The following is a 17,902-nucleotide window of genomic DNA, read 5'->3' on the forward strand; positions in this document are numbered from 1 at the left end:
GGTGTGGGTGGCCCCCGCCCCGAATCCGGCTGTGCGTCGGTGGGCTCCCCTGCGTCCTTCCACCCCCGAGCTTGCACTCTCAGCCTTGGTGACGCTGCTCCCACCGACACGCCTGATGCCACAGGCGCGCCCCGACCCTCCAAGCAGCCCCTGGCCCACGGGGTTTCCTTGCCCAGCCGGGCAGCGGCCTAGCCGCATTCAGAAGCTACCGCCCGCCCCACACAGCCGACCCGATTCCTTCAACAGAGACGTGCAGGGCGTCCAGGGTCACGGCAGTGTCCGTGTCTGCAGGAGCGCGGGGCCGAGGGCTGGGGACGCGGAGGCCCCCGGCCCGGGGAAGCCGCTTTCTGGGGCATCTGATGACTAGCTTTTCCTCAAAACCTTCAACTGAGGATCCTTTTCTGAACTAAACCCCTCGAGTAATACCCCCAAGACAGAGGTCCAGAGAGCCAAGAACGTGGCGGATTCTGTGTTCCAAGGAGCCCCCCAGCACGCCCGAGGGCGGTCTGCGGCGCCCCGCCCCGCGCCCATCCTGGCCCAAGAACGCGTTCTCAGGAAGTTCATCAAGTAATCGCTTTATTTTCAAAACACGTTTTGGGGAAATAGCACGTGATGTCTGATATTCAAATACAATCACAAACACCCCCCCATGAAAGCAAAATCTGCCCCAAAAGCACTTCCCTTGGCAGCCAAAAGCACGCGCACACCCTGGGACGGCGACATGCCAGTAACCGAGAGGCCGCCGGAGAAGGCGCTTGGTGGGGAAGACGCGCTGGAGCCACTGACGTCACAAACGGACCCCAGAACTTCCCCGACAGTCCCTAAGTTGCGTCAATGAGTGTGTTGCATGAGAAGCGGGAACCCCACCTTGAGGCCCAGCAGTGTGCGCCCCAGGCCCCGGGGTCTGCACCAGCGCAGAGCTCGAGGTGAAGCGGCTCCAGCGACAGAAGTGACACCGCGGTGGCCCCGGCGCCCGCCACATGGGCACGGCCCGCGAACACGGGGCGGGAAGAACCTGAAGGCCGCGGAGAAGCGCCGAGCATCTGAAGTCCGAGACACCAAGCTCGTGTAAACACACAACACGCGCGTCCCCACCCGCCACCTGACTGCCCAGCACGTGGCAAGGCCGGTGCCACCCTCTCACGGGGCTTCCGTGGCACTTGCAGGAAAGGATACCCTACAGCGTGGTCTCCACCAGGGTGATTTCTGGCCCCCGAGGGTGGCTGGCACTGCCTGAAGACACTTGGGGAGTGGGGCACCGAAGAGACCTGCCTGTGACGCCCGGGGCGCTTGGACTGCAAAAAATTCTGCTGAGGGGGCCTCCCTGGCGGCCTAGGGGTTGAGTCTCCACCCTGCGGCCTAAGTTTGATCCTGGCCAGGGAGCAACCCACAGGGCGCAGCAGACCCCTCCTGTCTCCCCGCTGCTCCCCTCAGCAGTGTATGTCAGTAGATCTGCCTGCTCTGCTCCCCGCTCTGTCTCTGGTGACTCCTCTCACTCGCCCCCCCACCCCCGCACCAAAAATAAATAACTTAAGGGCCTCCCTGGTGGCGCAGGCAGTTGAGCGAAGCTCTGTGAAGCTGCCCGCAGCCTCTGCAGCGAGGGTTCGATCTCCGCCAGCCTCGGAGCAACCCACACGGCAGCAGACCTCGCCTGCCTCCCCGCTGCTCCCCTCAGCACTGTGGATTTCATCAGTCTGCCTGTTCTGTTCCCCGCTCTGTCTCTGGTGAGTCCTCTCACCCTCCCGTGCATCTGGCCTGTACCCCGGTTCTTATATAAATAAAAAATAAATCTTTAAAAAAAACCCCAAAAATAAGTAACATGAGACATACGAACGCACGACTGAATACAGAAGGATGCAAAGCTAAATCATCGATTTTTATGACGTTCTCTTGAGGCTTATTATGAACCAGCTTCCCGGCCACAGGGAAACACAAGGGCTCGTACAGCCCGGCGGCGGCAGCCAGGGGGCCAGGGCGCATCCTCCAGGCAGACCCCGCCCCGTGGCAGCAGCCGTAGCAACACCTCTTGCTTGCGGAGTCATCACATGCCACTGATTTTTCAAATGCAAAAAACATGATCCTTGAGCAAATGTGTCCGAGGTGACACGCGCCAACACGTATTAAGAGCTTACCATGTTCTCATTAAGGCTTAATGTTTGCGAACGTCCCATCGCTGTTCTGGAAACCGCGATCACGGTACCTACCAAGCCTCAGTCCCTGTGGCATGACCCAACCCCACTGCAGACCCTGTTGAAAGGGGGCACAGGCAGGTGGCAGGAGCCCACATTCCCTGGGAACACCTCGGGGCCCAGCACGGGAAGCAGGCGGCTCGGACCCTTCCTGCTGGGCAGCAGGAAGAGGACGAGGCAGGAGGGGCCGTGTGCAGAAGGAGCAGAGGCTGGGGCGAGTCTCAGGAGGGGGGCCAAGGCCAGAGCACAGACAGCCTGTGAGCCCAGAGCAGCGCAAGGCAGACCCCTCCCCGCTGGCCGGCCGCCGGGGCGGGCACCTGCACGCAGCCCCCAGCCTGCGAAGCAAACCCAACGACTCAGGACTCCTGTGGGCGCCGAGGTTGCCGCTGGCCTGAGGGAGGGTTTCCAGACCTGCCCGCTGACCAGGAGGAGACTCTCCGAGGGCCGGCGCGCTGCCCCCTCAGTCCCCTCCAGAGACAGCGGCTCTGGAAGCGCCACCCTCACTGTCTGCTTTTCTTGTCAGAGCGGCCGACTCCCTGCAGACTCCCACGAGCACGGCCGGTGGCCGGCTCCCCAGCGCAGCAGGGCCCCTTGGACGGGTCCTACTCCCCTCATTCCCGGGACCTGGAGCCCCTGGCCTGAGACCAGCCTGCCCGGCGCCGCCCCCGCTACAACGGCAGCACCTGCAAGGCCAGTCCCAGGGTGGCCACAAGCACCCACCATCGGCACCTCGACACCCCGGCCCTGCACACCCCAGGTTGCCCCAAGCCAGGCTCCTCGGGGCGGTGGGATCACCCCGCAGACCTGGCCTCCCCGACTGGGGCGGCCCGGCCGAGCAGCTCACCGCCCTTCGGGGCGGGGCGCCCCGTCATGTCAGAGAAAGTCCAAAGACAACAGCAGGAGCCCCAAGTTCCCACCAGCTCGCGGACCCCGTCTCTCGGCCTGACGGATGAGTCATTTACCAGATTTTGTACTTTTTTAAACATTTAGTTATTTATACAAGAACCGGGGCGCAGGCCAGAGACGCGGGAGGGTGAGAGGGGAGCGGCGCGGGCCGAGGGGGGCGGCGGGCGGGGTCTGCGGCCGGTGCTGGGGTCACCCCGCCAGCACCCCGCGTGCGGAGGCTTCACAGCTGCGCGCAACCCGCTGCGCCCGGGGGGGGGGGGGGGGCCTTTCCCAGATCTTGAAAAGCTCCGGAACCTTAAGGCGCCTTAGAATGAAAAAGCTGCGCTGGCCGCTCCGAGGCCCCCACGCTCGTCCCAGCCCGCGCCGGCCCCGCCGCAACCCGCCACCCCAGGCCGCGCGGGGCGCGGGGGCCGGCGGGCGGGCGCCGGGCCGGGGGTGCGCCAGCCTCGCGAGGAGACCCCCCCGGGCGCAGGGGGCCTCCCCGCACCCCCCCCGCCGCCCCCAGCGCCCCCGGCACAGCGGGCCGGGTCGGGGCGCCGCCCCACCTCGCGCGACCCAGACCCGAGCCCGGGCCCGCGCCCCGCCGTCCGCCCGGCGTGTCCGCCTCGAGCGCGCTGCGGACTCGCGGCCCCCGCGAGGGAAGACGGGCCGCGGGGCCGGGGCCCCCGACGTCGGGGCTGCGCGTGGCCCGGCCCGGTCCGGCCCGGCCCGCCGAGCCCCGCGCCCCGCGCCCCCGCGGCCGGAGGGGGCTCCCCCAGACGGAGACGCCGCCCCGGGCGGGCGGGCGGCCCCGAGCCCGCGGCTCTCGCGCCCGCAGGCCCCGGAGGGGAGCCCCGGCCCCGGCGCCCGCGGCACAAAGGGCGGGCGGGCCGCGCCCCTCACCCCCGGGGGCTCGCGCCGCCGCCGCCGCGGGACCCGGGCCCGGCAGGCGCCGCGCCGCCCCGCCCCGCCCCGCCCCGCCCCGGCCCCGGCCCCGGCCCCGGCCCCGGCCCCGGCCCGGCCCGGCCCGCCCGCCCGCCGCCAGGTGAGGCCGCGCCCCGCGAGCAGCCCCGGCGGGCGGGGTTCGGCGGCCCCGCGCGCCCCCGCGCCCGCGCGCCCCCGCCGCGCGCCCCCGCCCGCCCGCCGCCCGCGCGCCCGAGGCCCGGCCGGGCGCGCGCCTCGCAGCGGGCCCCGCTGGGCGGCGGCGGCGCCTTCCAGAAATTTCCGCGTCCCTCGGCCCGCACCGCGCGCGGAGGGCGCGCCCCCGCGCCGGCCCCTCCCCGCCCTCCCCTCCCCCACGCGCCCTCCGCCCCCGCCCCGGGCGCGGGCGGCGCGGCCTCCGGGCGGCGGCGCGGGGACCCGGCGGCGGGCGGCGGCGGGCGGCGGGCGGCGGCCGCGGGCCGGCGTGATTGATAGGGACGGGGCGGCGGAGCGGCGGCGGCGGCGGAGCGCTTGAGTGACAGCTTACCTGGGTGCCAATCTTCATCACACTGACAAGCGGCTGCAGCAATCGGGACCCGCAGTGCCGCGCCCGCGTCCAACCGTCACGCCGACGCCGGGCCACGCGACACAGCCTCGCTCAATGGGAGGAGGGCGACGCCGACGCGCGCCGCATCAATATTCACCGCGGGGGCGGGGCCTGCGCGCGGGGGGCGGGGAGCTCGGCCCCGCCCCGCCCGGCCGGCGCCCGCCTCCTGACTCGCGCGGGGGCGGGGCCTGATGCGCGCCACGCCCCCCGCGCGGCCGGGGCGGGGCGGGGCGGGGCGGGGCGGGGCGGGCCCGGGCGGGCGAGACCACGGCCGCGGGGGACGCGGGCTGTACCACCCGAGCGGGGGGCGCCGCCCCTCCCCGCCCGGCCGCCGCGCGGGCCTCCCCGCCGGCCCGGCCGACCTGGGAGGCGCGGGGAGCCGGGCCGCCGGGCCCAGGCCGCACAGCGGGTGCCGCGAGCCCCAACCCGCGGCGGGGCTGCCCGGACCGCCTGACCCGGCCCCGCCGCTGCGGCCTCGCGCCGGTTCCGGCCCTGCCTGGGCGCCTGCCCGGCACCCCACGCCGCCCTCGGGGCGCCCCAGGCCTCGCCTCCGCCCTCGGGTGGCCTGGCCTGGCGGCCTCCCCGGGAGGCCTGCGTGGCCCTGGGGGGGGCGGCGACTGGAGGGTCTGGAGGCCTCCCGGGGAGAACGGGCGGGAAAGCCCCCCCCGGCCGGTCTCTTCACGGGGCGGCCCGTGCCCGCGCCCAGCCCGGGCAGGCGGGAAGGCGCCAGACGAGGGGCGAGCCCTCAAAGGACAGGGGCAGGCCATGTCGCCCTTGATCCCCCCAGCAGCCCCCCATTCAGGGCGACAGTCTCCACCCGCCCTCCGGGGCAGTGCGCTCCTCTCCCGGCCCCTGCACCTCGGGTGCCACCCACCGCCCCCCTCGCCCGCCCTGTCCCCCAGCCCAGGCGTGAGGCGCCCCGGGGCCTTTGCACTGGCCGTTCCTCTGCCTCAGGCTCGGTTCCCAGAGACACCCACATGTCCGTCCCCTCCCCACACACACACCCGCGTTCCTCGGAGCCACTGTCTTGAGCGGTTCTCACCACCGCGCCCAGCCCTGCTCTGTCCGCCTCGCTGCTTTCTTCTCCGGGGTGGGCCGCAGAGTGCCTGGGGCTGGCAGCAGCACCTTTCCCTTCGCCTCCAGCGGGGCCCACGCTGCCCTTCGTCCCACACTACCTTCGCTGGGAACCCCGGCGCTGACTGCGGGCCCCGCTCTCGGGGTGCTGCCTGGCTTGCTTGGGGTCACCCGCCCGCGCCCACAGGAGGGTGAGGCTGCTGCTGCTCTGAATCTCGGGCCCCAGGTGACTAGTCCCCAGTGAGCAGTGATGCTGTTTCGGGAAGCCAGGGGCTGGCAAGAAGCCCCCAAAGGGCACCTCTACTCTGTTCCTGCTGCGGGTGTTAGTGCGGCACCCCTCCGCCCCCCGCCCCACTGCTCTGACCGTGCCTCCCCCTCAGACCCAGCGAGAGGGCAGGGCCGGCTGGGGCTCACCCACACCCCCCCACACAGCCGGAAGTTCGCGGGAGAGGCCGATGGCGGCGGAGCTGCTTCTGGGCAGCATGTTTTTCTCCGGGGGCTCCACCTGCCTCCAGGATTGGGGTTCACACGTAAAGAGCGATAACTTATCATTACAAGACGGGGAGTGCCGTGCTCGGGGGCCTCCAAATACATTGGCAGCCACCCGGCGACAGATTTTTGGTGGGCTGTGGATTCACGCCCTGCACACGGGGGCCAGTGCCTCCCCGCGGTCAGGGGCAGCGCTCCCTCCCTCGCAGCCCCGGCGGAGCGCTCTCCGGTCTCCTGGTCAGCTGGCCGGCCGGGGGCAGCGCCTGGGCCCGAGCTGTGCGGCCTCTTCTCCGGGAGCCGAGGGGGCTGTGAGGACGCCGGTAGACGACAAGCCTGTGCGGCGGACGCGCAGGCGCTGCAGGTATTTTTGTTTACGTTTTTATTTTGTGAGTTTCCACCATGCAGAAGCAGGGGAGGGCAGCGTCGCTTGTGCTCACCAGCCTGGGCCTGCGAGTGGTTGAAGACAAACCCTTTGGGGTACTCGCTTCAGGGGCCAAGGGGTAAGGCTATTAATTCCATTTTATGGGGAAACAGAGGTACGGCACAGTGAGGTCTCACCCAAAGGGTAAAGGGTGCATGGGGAAGGCACCCGGCCGGCGGGCGCCCCATCAAGGCCCTGCCACGCCAGCCCCGGGGCCCTTAAGTGGACCACCGCACAGGCTGCCTCAGCCCCGCGCACCCATGCCCTGAAATCGCAGCTGAGACACAGTCCCTTCAGAGGCCAGGCGGGAAGCTGAACCCCCAAGTCACGTCCTTGGTAGAACGGAAGCCCAGCACTCGGCGAGAACACACGTCTGACTGTCACTGCGGCCTGAAGATGCCCGCTCAGGGCTGCCTTGGCGAGGCCGACGCTCTGGCCCAGACGTCGCCAGCGACTGGGGAGAAGTGTTTGAGCTTCGGGTGCTGGGCACCTCTCGCTCTCTGGCCTCCCGTGGGGGTGTGGCCCGGGGGAGGGCTCCCTGGGCCAGGAGGCCCACCTGGGGGGTTCCTTCGGGCCCCTGCAGAGCTGCCTGGAGGCTGAGATCAGGGCACACCTGAGCTGTGTGCAGTAACCCTGCCTGCTAGGAAGGCGCCTCCCCAGGGGGAGACTTTGAGCCAGCGTGTCAGGGGATCCCATGACCTGGGGGGGAGGGCTGGAGAGGGAGCTCAATTTCGTGCCCAGTGATTCAACCAGCCTCCTCCCCTGTGATGAACACCCCCCACGCGCACTCCAGACACCAGAAACCCAGGGGAGCTTCCTCTTCGGTGCCTGGAGGGTAGCGCCTGGGGGTATGGACCCTCTGCTATCAGGGGCCCCCCCAGACCTGCCCCGGGTCTCTTCCTGGCTCTGGCCTGTACCCCAGTTCTTGTATGCATAAATATTTAAAAAAATAAGACGGTAGCATTATGTTTTGTTACAAATACCGCACCTCTCGTTGAAGGCCCAAATATAGACTCGAATAAATAAAATAAGGTGCCACTGAGTGAACAGGTCCTGCATGCGCTGCCTGGCCTGAAAAAGCTGTCTCGTGCAGCCTCTTCCAGGAGTGCTAGCGCTGTGAGGAGAGGCCCGACCTCCCGGCCCTCCACCGGCCGCCTCCCTCGCATGGAGAGGCCCTCCTGGTGTGGGGCCAGCGGGGCTGTCATCTGTAGCGCCATTTTGAAAGTGGATCCGGGAGCCATCACGGGAAAGCAGCGCTGTCCGTCTGGTTCCGACCCGGTCAAAGGCCATAGAACTGAGCCCAAGACCATCAAATGGAATTAATAACGCGCCCCTTCGCCCCCTGGAGCAAGAACCCCAGAGTTTATCTTGAACCACTTGGGCGTCTGTCCACAATGCAGATTGTTGGCACTGACCAGTGGGCTTTCCGGCGCCCCCAGGACAGGCCCAAGAAAGGGCAACAGTCAGAACTCCTTCCCCAGGAGGTTTAGCCAGTCTGCTCCTGCCCGCGGCCCGCAGATGCCCCTTTATACACAGCCCGTCATTTCCCCGTTCTCCCCAGTGGCCAGCCGCGAGTAGAAGGCCCACAGCACAGCCGGCCACCGAGGCTGCCCTTCCCGTGGCTGCGAGGTGCCCGCAGCTGCCGCCACCTCCTGTGGCTCATCTGCCCTTCCCAGGGCCAGCGCAGTCCTCCCTCTGCTAATCTCGTCCTCCCTGTGCTCGCTGGGTCCTCGTGTTCGCCCACCTCCCGTGAATGTCCAGGCCTGTGGACTGGCTGGGCTGCCCCTGGCAGCAGCGGCCTGGACGCAACCAGTTTCCTCACTCATGTGCTTCATCCCGACAGCTTCCACCCTGGGCCCACCGAGTCAGGATCAGAATTTGGGTGAGCGCCCCTGGGCGAGGCCTGTGGATCACCTTTGGGCCGCTCCTTCCCGGGATGGCATTATCAGGGTCCGCAAGAGGGTACCCAGTGGGGAGTTCCACCCGAGGCCCCCGCGTGGTGGCTGAGGCTTGGCTCACCCTGTCCCCTAAACACAGCGATAGAAAGTTTGCTCAAAGGAAGATTTGGACGCTCACCAGCAGGCTCAGGACTTCACCCCCAAGGCCGGGACTGGCTGGGGGAGGAGAGAGGCGGCGAAGGGCGTGGCTTGCAAGGCCGACGGACCCCACTGTCAGGCCATGCCCCCCCACCCTCCTGCTGGCCCAAGTCTGTCTCAGCCAGTGGGACAGAACTGCTGGCTTCTGTGGCGCCCCTCCTCCCTCCCCCACCAGGCTGGCCTGAGTCTGCAAAACCTCCAGGCTGGCGCCGTCTCCCCAGTCTCGTGCCACGTGAGGGCTAGAAGTGGAGCAGGTGGTGGCCCAAGCCCGCGTCAGTCATAGCTATGTTGCATATTTTAGACGTGTATGTAATTTTTTCCTTCTTCTTAAACATGTATGTATTTATGCACACAGGAACTGGGGCGCAGGCCAGAGGTGCTGGGGTGAGAGGACTCACCAGAGACAGAGCGGGGAGCAGGACAGGCGGATCTACTGACATACCCTGCTGAGGGGGCGGCGGAAGACAGAGGTCTGCTGCGCCTGTGGGTCACTCCCTGGCCGGGGTCGCATTCACAGCGTGATTGCTCCCAGGGAGGCCCAGATAAAAGCTGTCGAGGACTGCGGCCGGCAGGGCTGTGAGCAGCTGGTCGCTGATCTCCAACTGGGCTGCTCTTACAGGAGGGCACTGGCCTTTTTGTTGAGCTCTCCCAAGAGTGGCCTGGCACCCAGTGGAGAAGCCACGCCCACTGTCACCCCCTCCGGTCTGCGGGGCAGCTGTGGCCTGCCTGCCTCCCCACCAGGCTTCTTCCCGCCCAGTCTCCCCCTCCAGACGATGTGTGGCAAATTTCCATCGCGCTGGTAGGCCTTCTGGGAGTGTTCCCCAGCCCTTAAAATCAGAGCACACAAACCACGAGCTCCCCCCCTCACCAGCCCATGTCAAGAACGACCGCTGTTCTACTCTATCATCCGAGTTCCCGACGCCCCCATGCGAGCAGCGGGCTGCGGGCAAGGGGCGGGGCGCGCAGGGAAGGGAGGCCAGGGCACACACGGCGGCAGCTTTTATTGTTGCAGCAGAGACACAGCGAGGCCGCGCAGGTGAGCCCTCGGCCCAGCCGTCAGTGGCGAGGAGACTCCCGTCCCGAGGAGGGTTGAGGCAGCCTGAAGGCCGAGAGGTCCAGGTTCACGTCGAGGAAGGTGTACGGGGTGTAGTCGTGGTGCTGCAGGTTCCTGTAGGTGGTGTTGTCGAACGGCTCAGGGGGCGCGGGCGCCGGCTCTGCGGTAGGAAAAGGAGCTCGTGAGACCCGGACAGGCAGGGAGCGGCCGACGGTGCCCGCCCGCCCGCACACCCCACTCCTCAGAAACAGGGACGGCTGCCCAATTAGGAAAGAAAAGCTCACAAAAGCAGCAGCATCTTCCCAAGCAACACAGACACGCGCTGCAGAGAGGGAGGGTGTTACCAGGCGCCTTCGCACGGCGCCCTGGGGGTGTCCAGGCCCGGCTCTGCTCAGTCTGAAAACGCCGAGAACAACGGTGGAGGGACCTCAGGCCAGTTAAAGATGCAGGAAAAAACGAGATGAGACTCTGTCTGCGACAGACGTGACCCCGAGGAAGCGGTCACAGCAGAACGGAGCGCGCGTCCACGGCCCCGAACGCGAGAAAATCCCCCCGGACAGCGCAGGGGAACTGGAAATGAAATGTACATTTTTTTGCCTGACCTTAAAAAAAAGAAAAAGAAAAAGGCGGTGCCCCTGCGGCCCACAGACTAGAGGCCAAGTTAATCCGAGTTCTTAAATGAGAGAGAGATCCTGGCCCTGGCAGCGGCTCCCGGGACCTCACGGGCGCGGCTGAAGCGACAGCTTCCCGGGGCTCCCGGCCCCTCGATGGGAGGCGGCCAATGGGACGAGGCGGGGGGCAGCTGCACGTGGCAGCCAAGTCTGGGTCAAGTTCTCAGGCCCCACAGGCCGCGATCAGGGCTGCCGGCTCCACGCAGGCCGCGCGGACCAGCGGAGACAGCTCCCACCAGCCACGCTACCCAACGCCCTCCCAGCGAGCAGGCGGCCCTCCGAGCACACCAGGCAGCCTCCTGGAGAGAAGGGGCCGGGCAGCCGTCCGTGGGCTGCGGGGGCTGCGGACACAGCCCGGCAGACCCCCCACAAGCATGGCAAGTCCTGGAAAAGCCACTGGCTCGTGAAGAACGGGAAGCAAATTGCTTTTAAAAAGGCTTGACAGGAGAACCCCAGGTCTGCCCTTATCCTCCATGTTCCTCTCCAGCGAGGGCAGAGGAGCTGGCAAGAGCCATGCCAGGAACCCCCACCTGTTAGTGAAAGAGGGAAGTGGAGGGAGACACAGTCCTGCAGCTTCGGCACAGGGACAGGACGGCCAGGCGAGTGCCAGGCGAGCGCGAGAGAACAGGCTGGCAGGGAGCACGCTCAGGGGCAGGCGCCCGAGGGGGCGGGCAGAGCCACCCGCCTCGCCTGACCCGTCCCAGCGCATGGCATCCACCAAGGTCCACACCCAGGAGGTGGGTCAGTGGCCCTTTCAAAAATGGATGTGACAAGAAGGCCATTTGTGTAAACTCAGCATAGAGAAGATGAAGCAGCCGCTCGGCTTTGCAGAGAACGAGAAGGTGCTGCCGTCAGCAAGAGAAACACCCCGCGGGCGGGCCCGGGACCCAGACTAAGGGCTACGTGCGCCTCCTCTGGGGGCTGGGCAGGAGCCCCTGACTGACGTGACCTGCAGCTTGTGCACGGGACACCCTCAGGAGTTAAGGTGACGCTGTCCAGTGCCAGTTCTCAAGCGGCAGCTGCTCGCGGGACCCGAGGGTGCCACGGCAGGCTCGTGCCTGTCACTGCTACCTGAGGCCCGGGGACAGCCACACGGCCGCTCCCAAGCTGGGGGCGAGAACACGCCTTCCAAACCCAGCCCCACGAGGGCGCCCTGGCATGTACCCTGCGTGGCGTCCCGCCGGCCCACGCCACTCGCCGCGCCGGCCGCCATCTCGCCCTCTTCAAGCTTCAGCGCTGCGGTCTTGTCTTCGAAAACACCTTTATTCCCAACAGGAAGCGGCTCTGAAGTCTTCACTGGCGCCTGACCCTCCAGTGTCTCTCCTCCGGCCCTCAAGACCCCGTCTATCACCTGCTCCCCCAAGTCTGCTTTCACGAGCAGGGGCACCGCCGTGGTGGGGAGGGCCTGCTTCTCCACGGGCCTGTCTCTGGCCTCGGCGGGGGCGGCCTGCGGTCCACCTGCTGTGTGACCCCTCGCCTGTGGAGTGGGCCCCGGGCCGCTGGCAGCGGGGGTCGGCAGCCGCACCCTTTCATGGTCAGAGGAGCGCCCGACCGCGAGGGACTCCGGGCCTGCGCCCTTCGGGCCGCCTGGTCTGAGCCCTTTCTGTGAGCACGGCCCCCTGGCGTCCTGCCCCCCTCTCTCCTCTCGGGGTGCGGCAGCACCCGAGTCCTCCCTGCCTGTGCTCCGTCTCTTTGCTTGGCGCGGCTTCTCGGAGGAGGTGAGGTCTGCGTGCGGCTTCTCTTTGACCGAGACCACCATTTGGGGAGGCTCCGGCTTGGGGAGCCTGCCTTTGCCTTTGCCCGCCGCTCGAGGACGCGCTGCGGAGCCGCGGCCCTCCTCCTCAGACTCCGAATCCGAGGACGAGGACGAGGAGGAGGAGGGAGAAGCTGCGGGCCCCCGGGCCTTCTGTGGCGCCTCGGGGCCGGGCTTCCTGGCGGGAGGAGGAGCGTTCTGAGGAGATGCCGCCACGGTCTTTCTTGCAGAAGACTTGGGAAGCCCTTCCTGGGGGAGCGGGGCGCCGGGGCCAGCCACCACCCCGCGCTCACGCCCCCCCGGCCGGCGAGCCCCGGCGGCAGAGACGGTCTTAGACAGCTCAGCTGCTGCTGGGGCGACGAGGAGCGTGGCCCTCGCCCGGGGCTCCACTACATCTGGGGAACGGCACAAAGAGGAACATTACTCTCAGCATTGAGCAAAACCATCTCAGTCATCAAAGTCAGACCTATCATCAGAGGTCATCACAGTCGTTACCCAGCAGCCTGCGCGCGGCACCGCCCGAGCACTCACCCCTCGGGGACGCCCGCCACTGGCGATTTTTAAAAACAAGGATTTTTTTTACCCACACACGTAACAAACTCATCTCCATTTTCCACAACGTGAGCTTCGGTGATGTTGATCTCTTAAAGGGCAGCACCTGAACGTAAGGCGAGCCGCAGAGGTCTGTTCAGGTGCGCGCTCGAGCTTCACAGATGTCGGTCCCTCGACCCCGTAAGCAGGCGCGGCCTCTCCAGGGGGACCGCTCCGCACTGCTGCGGCGTGAGCTGACGCAACGGCCGCGCCAAGACAGCGCGGAGACCCTGATTTAGGGTGGGGGGTGCAGACACGTTAAGAGTGGGGGCCGGTGGGCAGATACACGCAGGCGCCCTGTGAGGGGGGACAGTGCTTCCCTGTCTAAGTACTTAGGGATTTCCTCCGGTCGGGGCAAAGTCTTATGCGACCACAACACGTCTACACGGACTCAGCCTCGCGTGTGTGCTGGAAAGCACAGGCTTGGAACAGCGGCCCCCAACAGGCCACCGCGCGAGCGGCGCACTGACCAGAGCAAGTGTCGCTCGGCTACGCAAGTTTTGGTGCGCAAATTTTTAGAAATGGTTAATAAAACTACTATGGGGGGGGTCACCCCCTACTGAAAATGGAAAGGGAGTTTCAAAGGGAATGAGCGATGATGCTGATTTAGAGATTCTGCCTGGAAAGCAGACCTCAGCCTATCACACTAAGAAGGCGGCGTCAGCAGGTCAAGTTCCCAGAAGGTGGGAGCTGCAGCAAAGGCCCGCGCGGCCCAGAGCCGGCCTGCCCGCCCCCACCCCAGCGCAGCCAGTGTCTGGCCCAGGGAGACTCGCCCGCTGTGCCAGGGCACCAGGCTGCGTGGGCAGCAGGGCAGACATGACACCCCCAGGAGGCGACCCTCACCGTGAACAGCGGCACGAGCTTGCCTGTCTCCCATGCCATCTCCCACATCTGCCTAGAGACAGGAATCGACAGACCTGGGCAAAGTTTCAGTGTGACAGCGACTTTCCTTGGAAACAAACGACACAACCCGAAGCTGCCCAAGTCCAGCCGGGCCGCGGCGGCGACCAAGAGGGCAGGCCGGGCGCTTTGGAGGCTGTTCCCAACCTCAAGGAGGCCACACCAGCCCACGTGAAGTGAGGCTCTGCCTGTGGGTGGTGGGAGGGGGGCGCTCCTCGCGGCTCCGCCAACTCCTCCCCGGGGTTGCTGAAGCTTCCCAACTGTCTCTGCAGGGTTGACAGGCAAGGGCACAGCTGCAGGTTGGGGGTCCCTCGGCTACAGCAAAGTGACTCTGAGGTTTGAACTGTCACCCTCATGATACTTGCGTCTCTTGTCAACGGTCACAAGAGCAGCCTGGCTACTGCTTTCAGCAACCAAGGGGTCTGGAAGGCCGGCCACTCCAAGCCCGCACCGCGGCGCAAGCCTCCTTCCACGTGCGGGCCAGAGAGGGCAACGCACGCCGAGAGCTGCCTGGCACTGCTGGCCGTGACCCAGAGCACCAGCGGGCATGCTGATCCCTCTCAGGCGGGAAAAAACCCAGGCTCCGGGGCCTGTCGGGCCCACCACGAGCAGGAGCAGAAGCTGCACAAGCCCAGGCCAGGCCTAGTTCAGTGCTCTCACAACGGTACCCCAAACAGTCATAGGACAAAGCACCTGTCATTGACTCACACAGAAGCACGCTTCCGAAAATGGGGCTTTTTGGCTCTGGCATGTTCTAAAATCCATTAATCCAATCTCATAAGCCTATGAAGTAGGAATGGAGAAAAGAACAAAGATTCACCAAGGGCAGGGACCGTGTCAGGAGCAAGGGCCAGCGAGTCCACAGAACCCACACGCTGCCGCCAAACCAAGCCAGCTCCTGCACACCTGACCGACATTCTTGGGGGGGACACTTCTGAGGTGGGTGACAATTTGTTTCTTTAAAATAAGAGTCCCAATGTTTAAGACACCTCTTTAAAACATTACAGGTAAGGGAAACAGGAAAAGCAGATCTAGAAACGAGGGCTGTCAAGGACAGGACCAGACAACGCTGCTGTTGAACTCAAGGCAGACACCGCCCGAGCGCGCGTGTGCTGGGGGGAGGGGACTCATGGCAAGGGGCCGGCACCACATAACCTACTGGGGGTGCGCGCAGACCAGGGGAGAACAAATGCATCTATGCACTTTCAAACACTCCACCTGAGGGAACAGCAGTGACTGAAGTAAGACGAACTCAAACCACGCCCCTGAAATGCGCGTGAAGCAGACACGCGGAGACTGTACATATCACACGTGCATTTTAAGAGTCAACTAGGGTTTCATCAATTAAAAGTAATGCAATAGTAAAAATTAAAAAGATCCTAGATGTAAAATAAACACTCAGAAGAAAATAAGAGTAAACAATGCCCCTGATGATGTCATCACAAGCCAGCAGGGAGGAGAGAGCACCCACTTCCGTCCACCAGGACATGCCACCTGGCTGGGGAGGGACGAGTGGACGGTCAGGGGGCGGTGGAGACGCACCGCACCACCAGTGAGTGGAAACTGAAGTGGGACCTGCTCTTAGCCCCTCCTGGGGGTGAGTGCACCTGCAGGGCTGGCCGTGCGGACCAGCAGAGCCTGGCGATCCAGGGGCGTGTCTCAGAGACCATGGAAGTATCAATTGGGGGAGGAGGGCAGGGCGCACCCTATCCTCATGAAACAGACCTCTTATGATGCCATCTAAGTGGCATGCAGTCTTCAAACTGCTGGGCGAGTGTAGAGCCTGGCATTCACTAACTAGAGGAGGAAGCAGCTTTGGGTTAAACGTGTGCAAGACGGCTGCATTACTGACGCTTGCGTCCAAAATCTCTTAGAGGTCTTATGTCTGACAATAATGCGGACACATTTATGAAAAGAACTGTAAGAGATGAAGCTAGTGCAGCGTGTTTCCCACGTGCGGAGCTGACGCTCACTCCCGTGCATGCGCTTCCCCTGCGGCAGATGGGCAGGAGCAGCTTACTTTTGGGTGGACTTTGTTTCTTGGGACTTGGTGACTGTCCCTTTTCAGTCTTTCCTGATTCTGCAGAAAGAGAAACTGTAGAAGCAAGTCCTCGAAACATTCGTGCTTCTAGGAGCACAGTCTGACAAAAGAACGAACAGGATAATGTTAGAGCAAGACACTGACTGCCACGACAGCTGCAAACCCTGGCAGCCATGGCACACCACTAAACGGGACTGCACTTTTCCATGACACAGACTTTATATGGCATTATCTGTGCCCCCAGGGCCCCCACTCACTCTCACGTATTGCAGGCCTTCCCAGGCCAGTCTAGTACAATTTTCAAAATACACGTGTATCATGGAGGTTTTGGAAAACACAAAAAATGCTGCAAGAAAAAAAACACCCAAGTTCAAGGACAATCACTACTTAGGTGCTTCCCAACCAAACCCTCTCCTGTGATGCTTTCTTGGTAGTCTTGAATAACCCAGTAAGGTACAAAATATACTCTGGTCCTTTTGGCTGTTGTTTTTGATTTTTAATAATCTTTCCACTACCGTTATGGAAAAACTGTGAAGACAGCAAAGTTCGCTTACATCCCACAGCTGCTCCTTTTATTAACACTTTGCACTAGCGCAGTTGTCATAATTCATGACCCTGTAGAGGTTGCTTACTATTAAAGTCTGTATTTAGGGCCTCCCTGGTGGTACAAGGGGTTAAGACGCAGCCTGTGGAGCTGTGCGCAGTCTCTGCAGCACGAGTTTGATTCCAGGCCAGCCAGGGAGCTGCCCACACGGCGCAGCAGACCTCTCCTGACTTGCCAGCTGCTCCGCTCAGCAGTGTATTTCTATCTGCTTGTTCTGTCTATTCCCCACTCTGTCTCTGGCGGATCCTCCCACCCCCCACGCCTCTGGCCTGTACCCCAGTTCTTGCATGCATAAATAAATCTTAAAAAAAAAAAAAAAAGTCTGGGGCCTCCCTGGTGATGCAAGGGGTTGAGATGCAACCTATGAAGCTGTCTGCAGCCTCTCCAGCATGAGTTCGATTCCCTGGCTGGCCAGGGAGTAGCTGCCCACATGGCACAGCAGACCTCTCCTGACTGCTCGCTGCGCCCCTCAGCAGGGTATTTCAGGCAGCCTGCCTGTTCTGTTCCCCGCTCTATCTCTGGTGAATTCTGTCACCGCCCGCATCTCTGGCCTAAACCCCAGCTCTTATACAAATAAATAAATCTTAAAAAAAACACAACAAAGTCTGTATTTATTCAGAGGGCCCCACTTTCTGACAAGTGCACACGGGAAGGTGGGACATTCACGTCATTGTTCTCACGGGGGGGGGGGCGTGTTTGTGCACCTGTGACTGGACCCGCACTCTGCAGGAGAAAGCAGCAGGCTCCCTGACAGGCCGTGTCCCCTCGCACCCACTGCACTCGGCGCTGCAGGGGCACCGCTTCTGTAACGAGAGCCGTCTCTTACGCCAGCGAGAGAGCAGCGGCTCCAGCTTTCCCGGGCAGGGGCCAGCCCTTCTCCCTCTCCCTTCTCAGAGGAGGGCGCGCACAGCTCCAGGTTACCAGCCCACCAGGCACCCGACAGTCCGCTCACCTCCTCCCCGGGTTAACAGACAGCGGAGACGCCGCCCTAGCGGCGCTGACGAGGCCGGACGCGGTCTGGGCCGGCACCGCGCACCGGCGGCGCCCAGCAGGCCGCGGCCCAGCGCGGGTGGGGCGGCGGGGTCAGCGGGCGCGCCCAGACACCGCGCCGGCCAGGCCCAGGCCCTCCGCTCGGGCCCGGGAAGCGTGTCAGGGCCCAGGGCCCCGGGCCCCAGGCCGACTCCCGCGCCGGCGCCCCGGCTCGGCTCGGGCAAGCGGGGTCAGCACCCCCGGCCCGGCCCCCCGGCCAGTCCGCCCGGCCCAGCGCCCCCTCCCCGGCCGCGACGCGGCCCCAGGACGGCTGGAGGTCGCCGCCAGGGCCGGGCTGGCCGGCGCGCGCCCCCCGCCAGCCCTCGCGCCCTGGGCGCCGCCCGGCCGGCCTACCTTCAGCGCGCCGGCCCGTCCTTGCCGCAGCAGAAGCGGGGCCGCCATGGCTGGGTCGCGGGCGCGCCGGGCGAGGAGACGGAATATCGCGGAGTATCGCGTCACTGCGCGCGCGCCCCCGCCTGAAGTCCCGCCCCCGGGCCGAGCGCGCCAATCACAGGCGGGGACGGGCGGCGCGTGCCCTCGACCTCTGCGCGCGCGCGCCCGCTCCTGGTGTCCCGCC

At 65.0% G+C, this 17,902-nt stretch overlaps 2 protein-coding genes across 4 annotated transcripts in view; both read right to left on the minus strand.

The window, feature by feature from the left end:
• The window catches only part of PKNOX1 (PBX/knotted 1 homeobox 1), a 28,281-nt gene extending 23,639 nt beyond the window's left edge, over positions 1-4,642 (minus strand). For both annotated transcript variants that reach the window (XM_037524886.2, XM_037524885.2), the window contains exon 1: positions 4,543-4,642. The gene's annotated coding sequence lies outside the window, so the exon portion shown is untranslated. The remainder of the gene's footprint in view (positions 1-4,542) is intronic.
• Positions 4,643-9,644: 5,002 nt separating this feature from the next.
• On the minus strand, positions 9,645-17,753 carry NDUFV3 (NADH:ubiquinone oxidoreductase subunit V3). 2 transcript variants are annotated; one of them, XM_054700251.1, is made up of 4 exons: positions 17,680-17,753; positions 15,672-15,792; positions 11,572-12,555; positions 9,645-9,896 (listed from the first exon to the last, which is right to left on the minus strand). In XM_054700251.1, the coding sequence occupies exons 1-4, from the start codon at positions 17,725-17,727 to the stop codon at positions 9,739-9,741; spliced, it is 1,311 nt and encodes a 436-aa protein (XP_054556226.1). In that variant the 5' UTR covers positions 17,728-17,753; the 3' UTR covers positions 9,645-9,738. The 2 variants fall into 2 exon arrangements, with proteins under 2 accessions (XP_054556226.1, XP_037380787.1); XM_037524890.2 differs by lacking the exon at positions 11,572-12,555.
• Between the last annotated feature and the right edge of the window lie 149 nt (positions 17,754-17,902).

The sequence above is a fragment of the Talpa occidentalis genome, unplaced genomic scaffold (genome assembly GCF_014898055.3).
Source record: "Talpa occidentalis isolate TD23 unplaced genomic scaffold, MPIMG_talOcc4v2.1 talOcc4.4, whole genome shotgun sequence".
NCBI classification, from domain to species: Eukaryota; Metazoa; Chordata; class Mammalia; order Eulipotyphla; family Talpidae; genus Talpa; species Talpa occidentalis.

Coding starts and splice junctions, on each gene's coding strand:
- NDUFV3 (XM_054700251.1), bottom strand. CDS start 17,727: ATGGCGGCCCCGCTTCTGCTGCGGCAAGGACGGGCCGGCGCGCTGAAG. Junction 15,793..17,679: donor GACGGGCCGGCGCGCTGAAG/GTAGGCCGGCCG, acceptor TTCTTTTGTCAG/ACTGTGCTCCTAGAAGCACG. Junction 9,897..11,571: donor CCGGCGGGACGCCACGCAGG/GTACATGCCAGG, acceptor TTCCTACCGCAG/AGCCGGCGCCCGCGCCCCCT.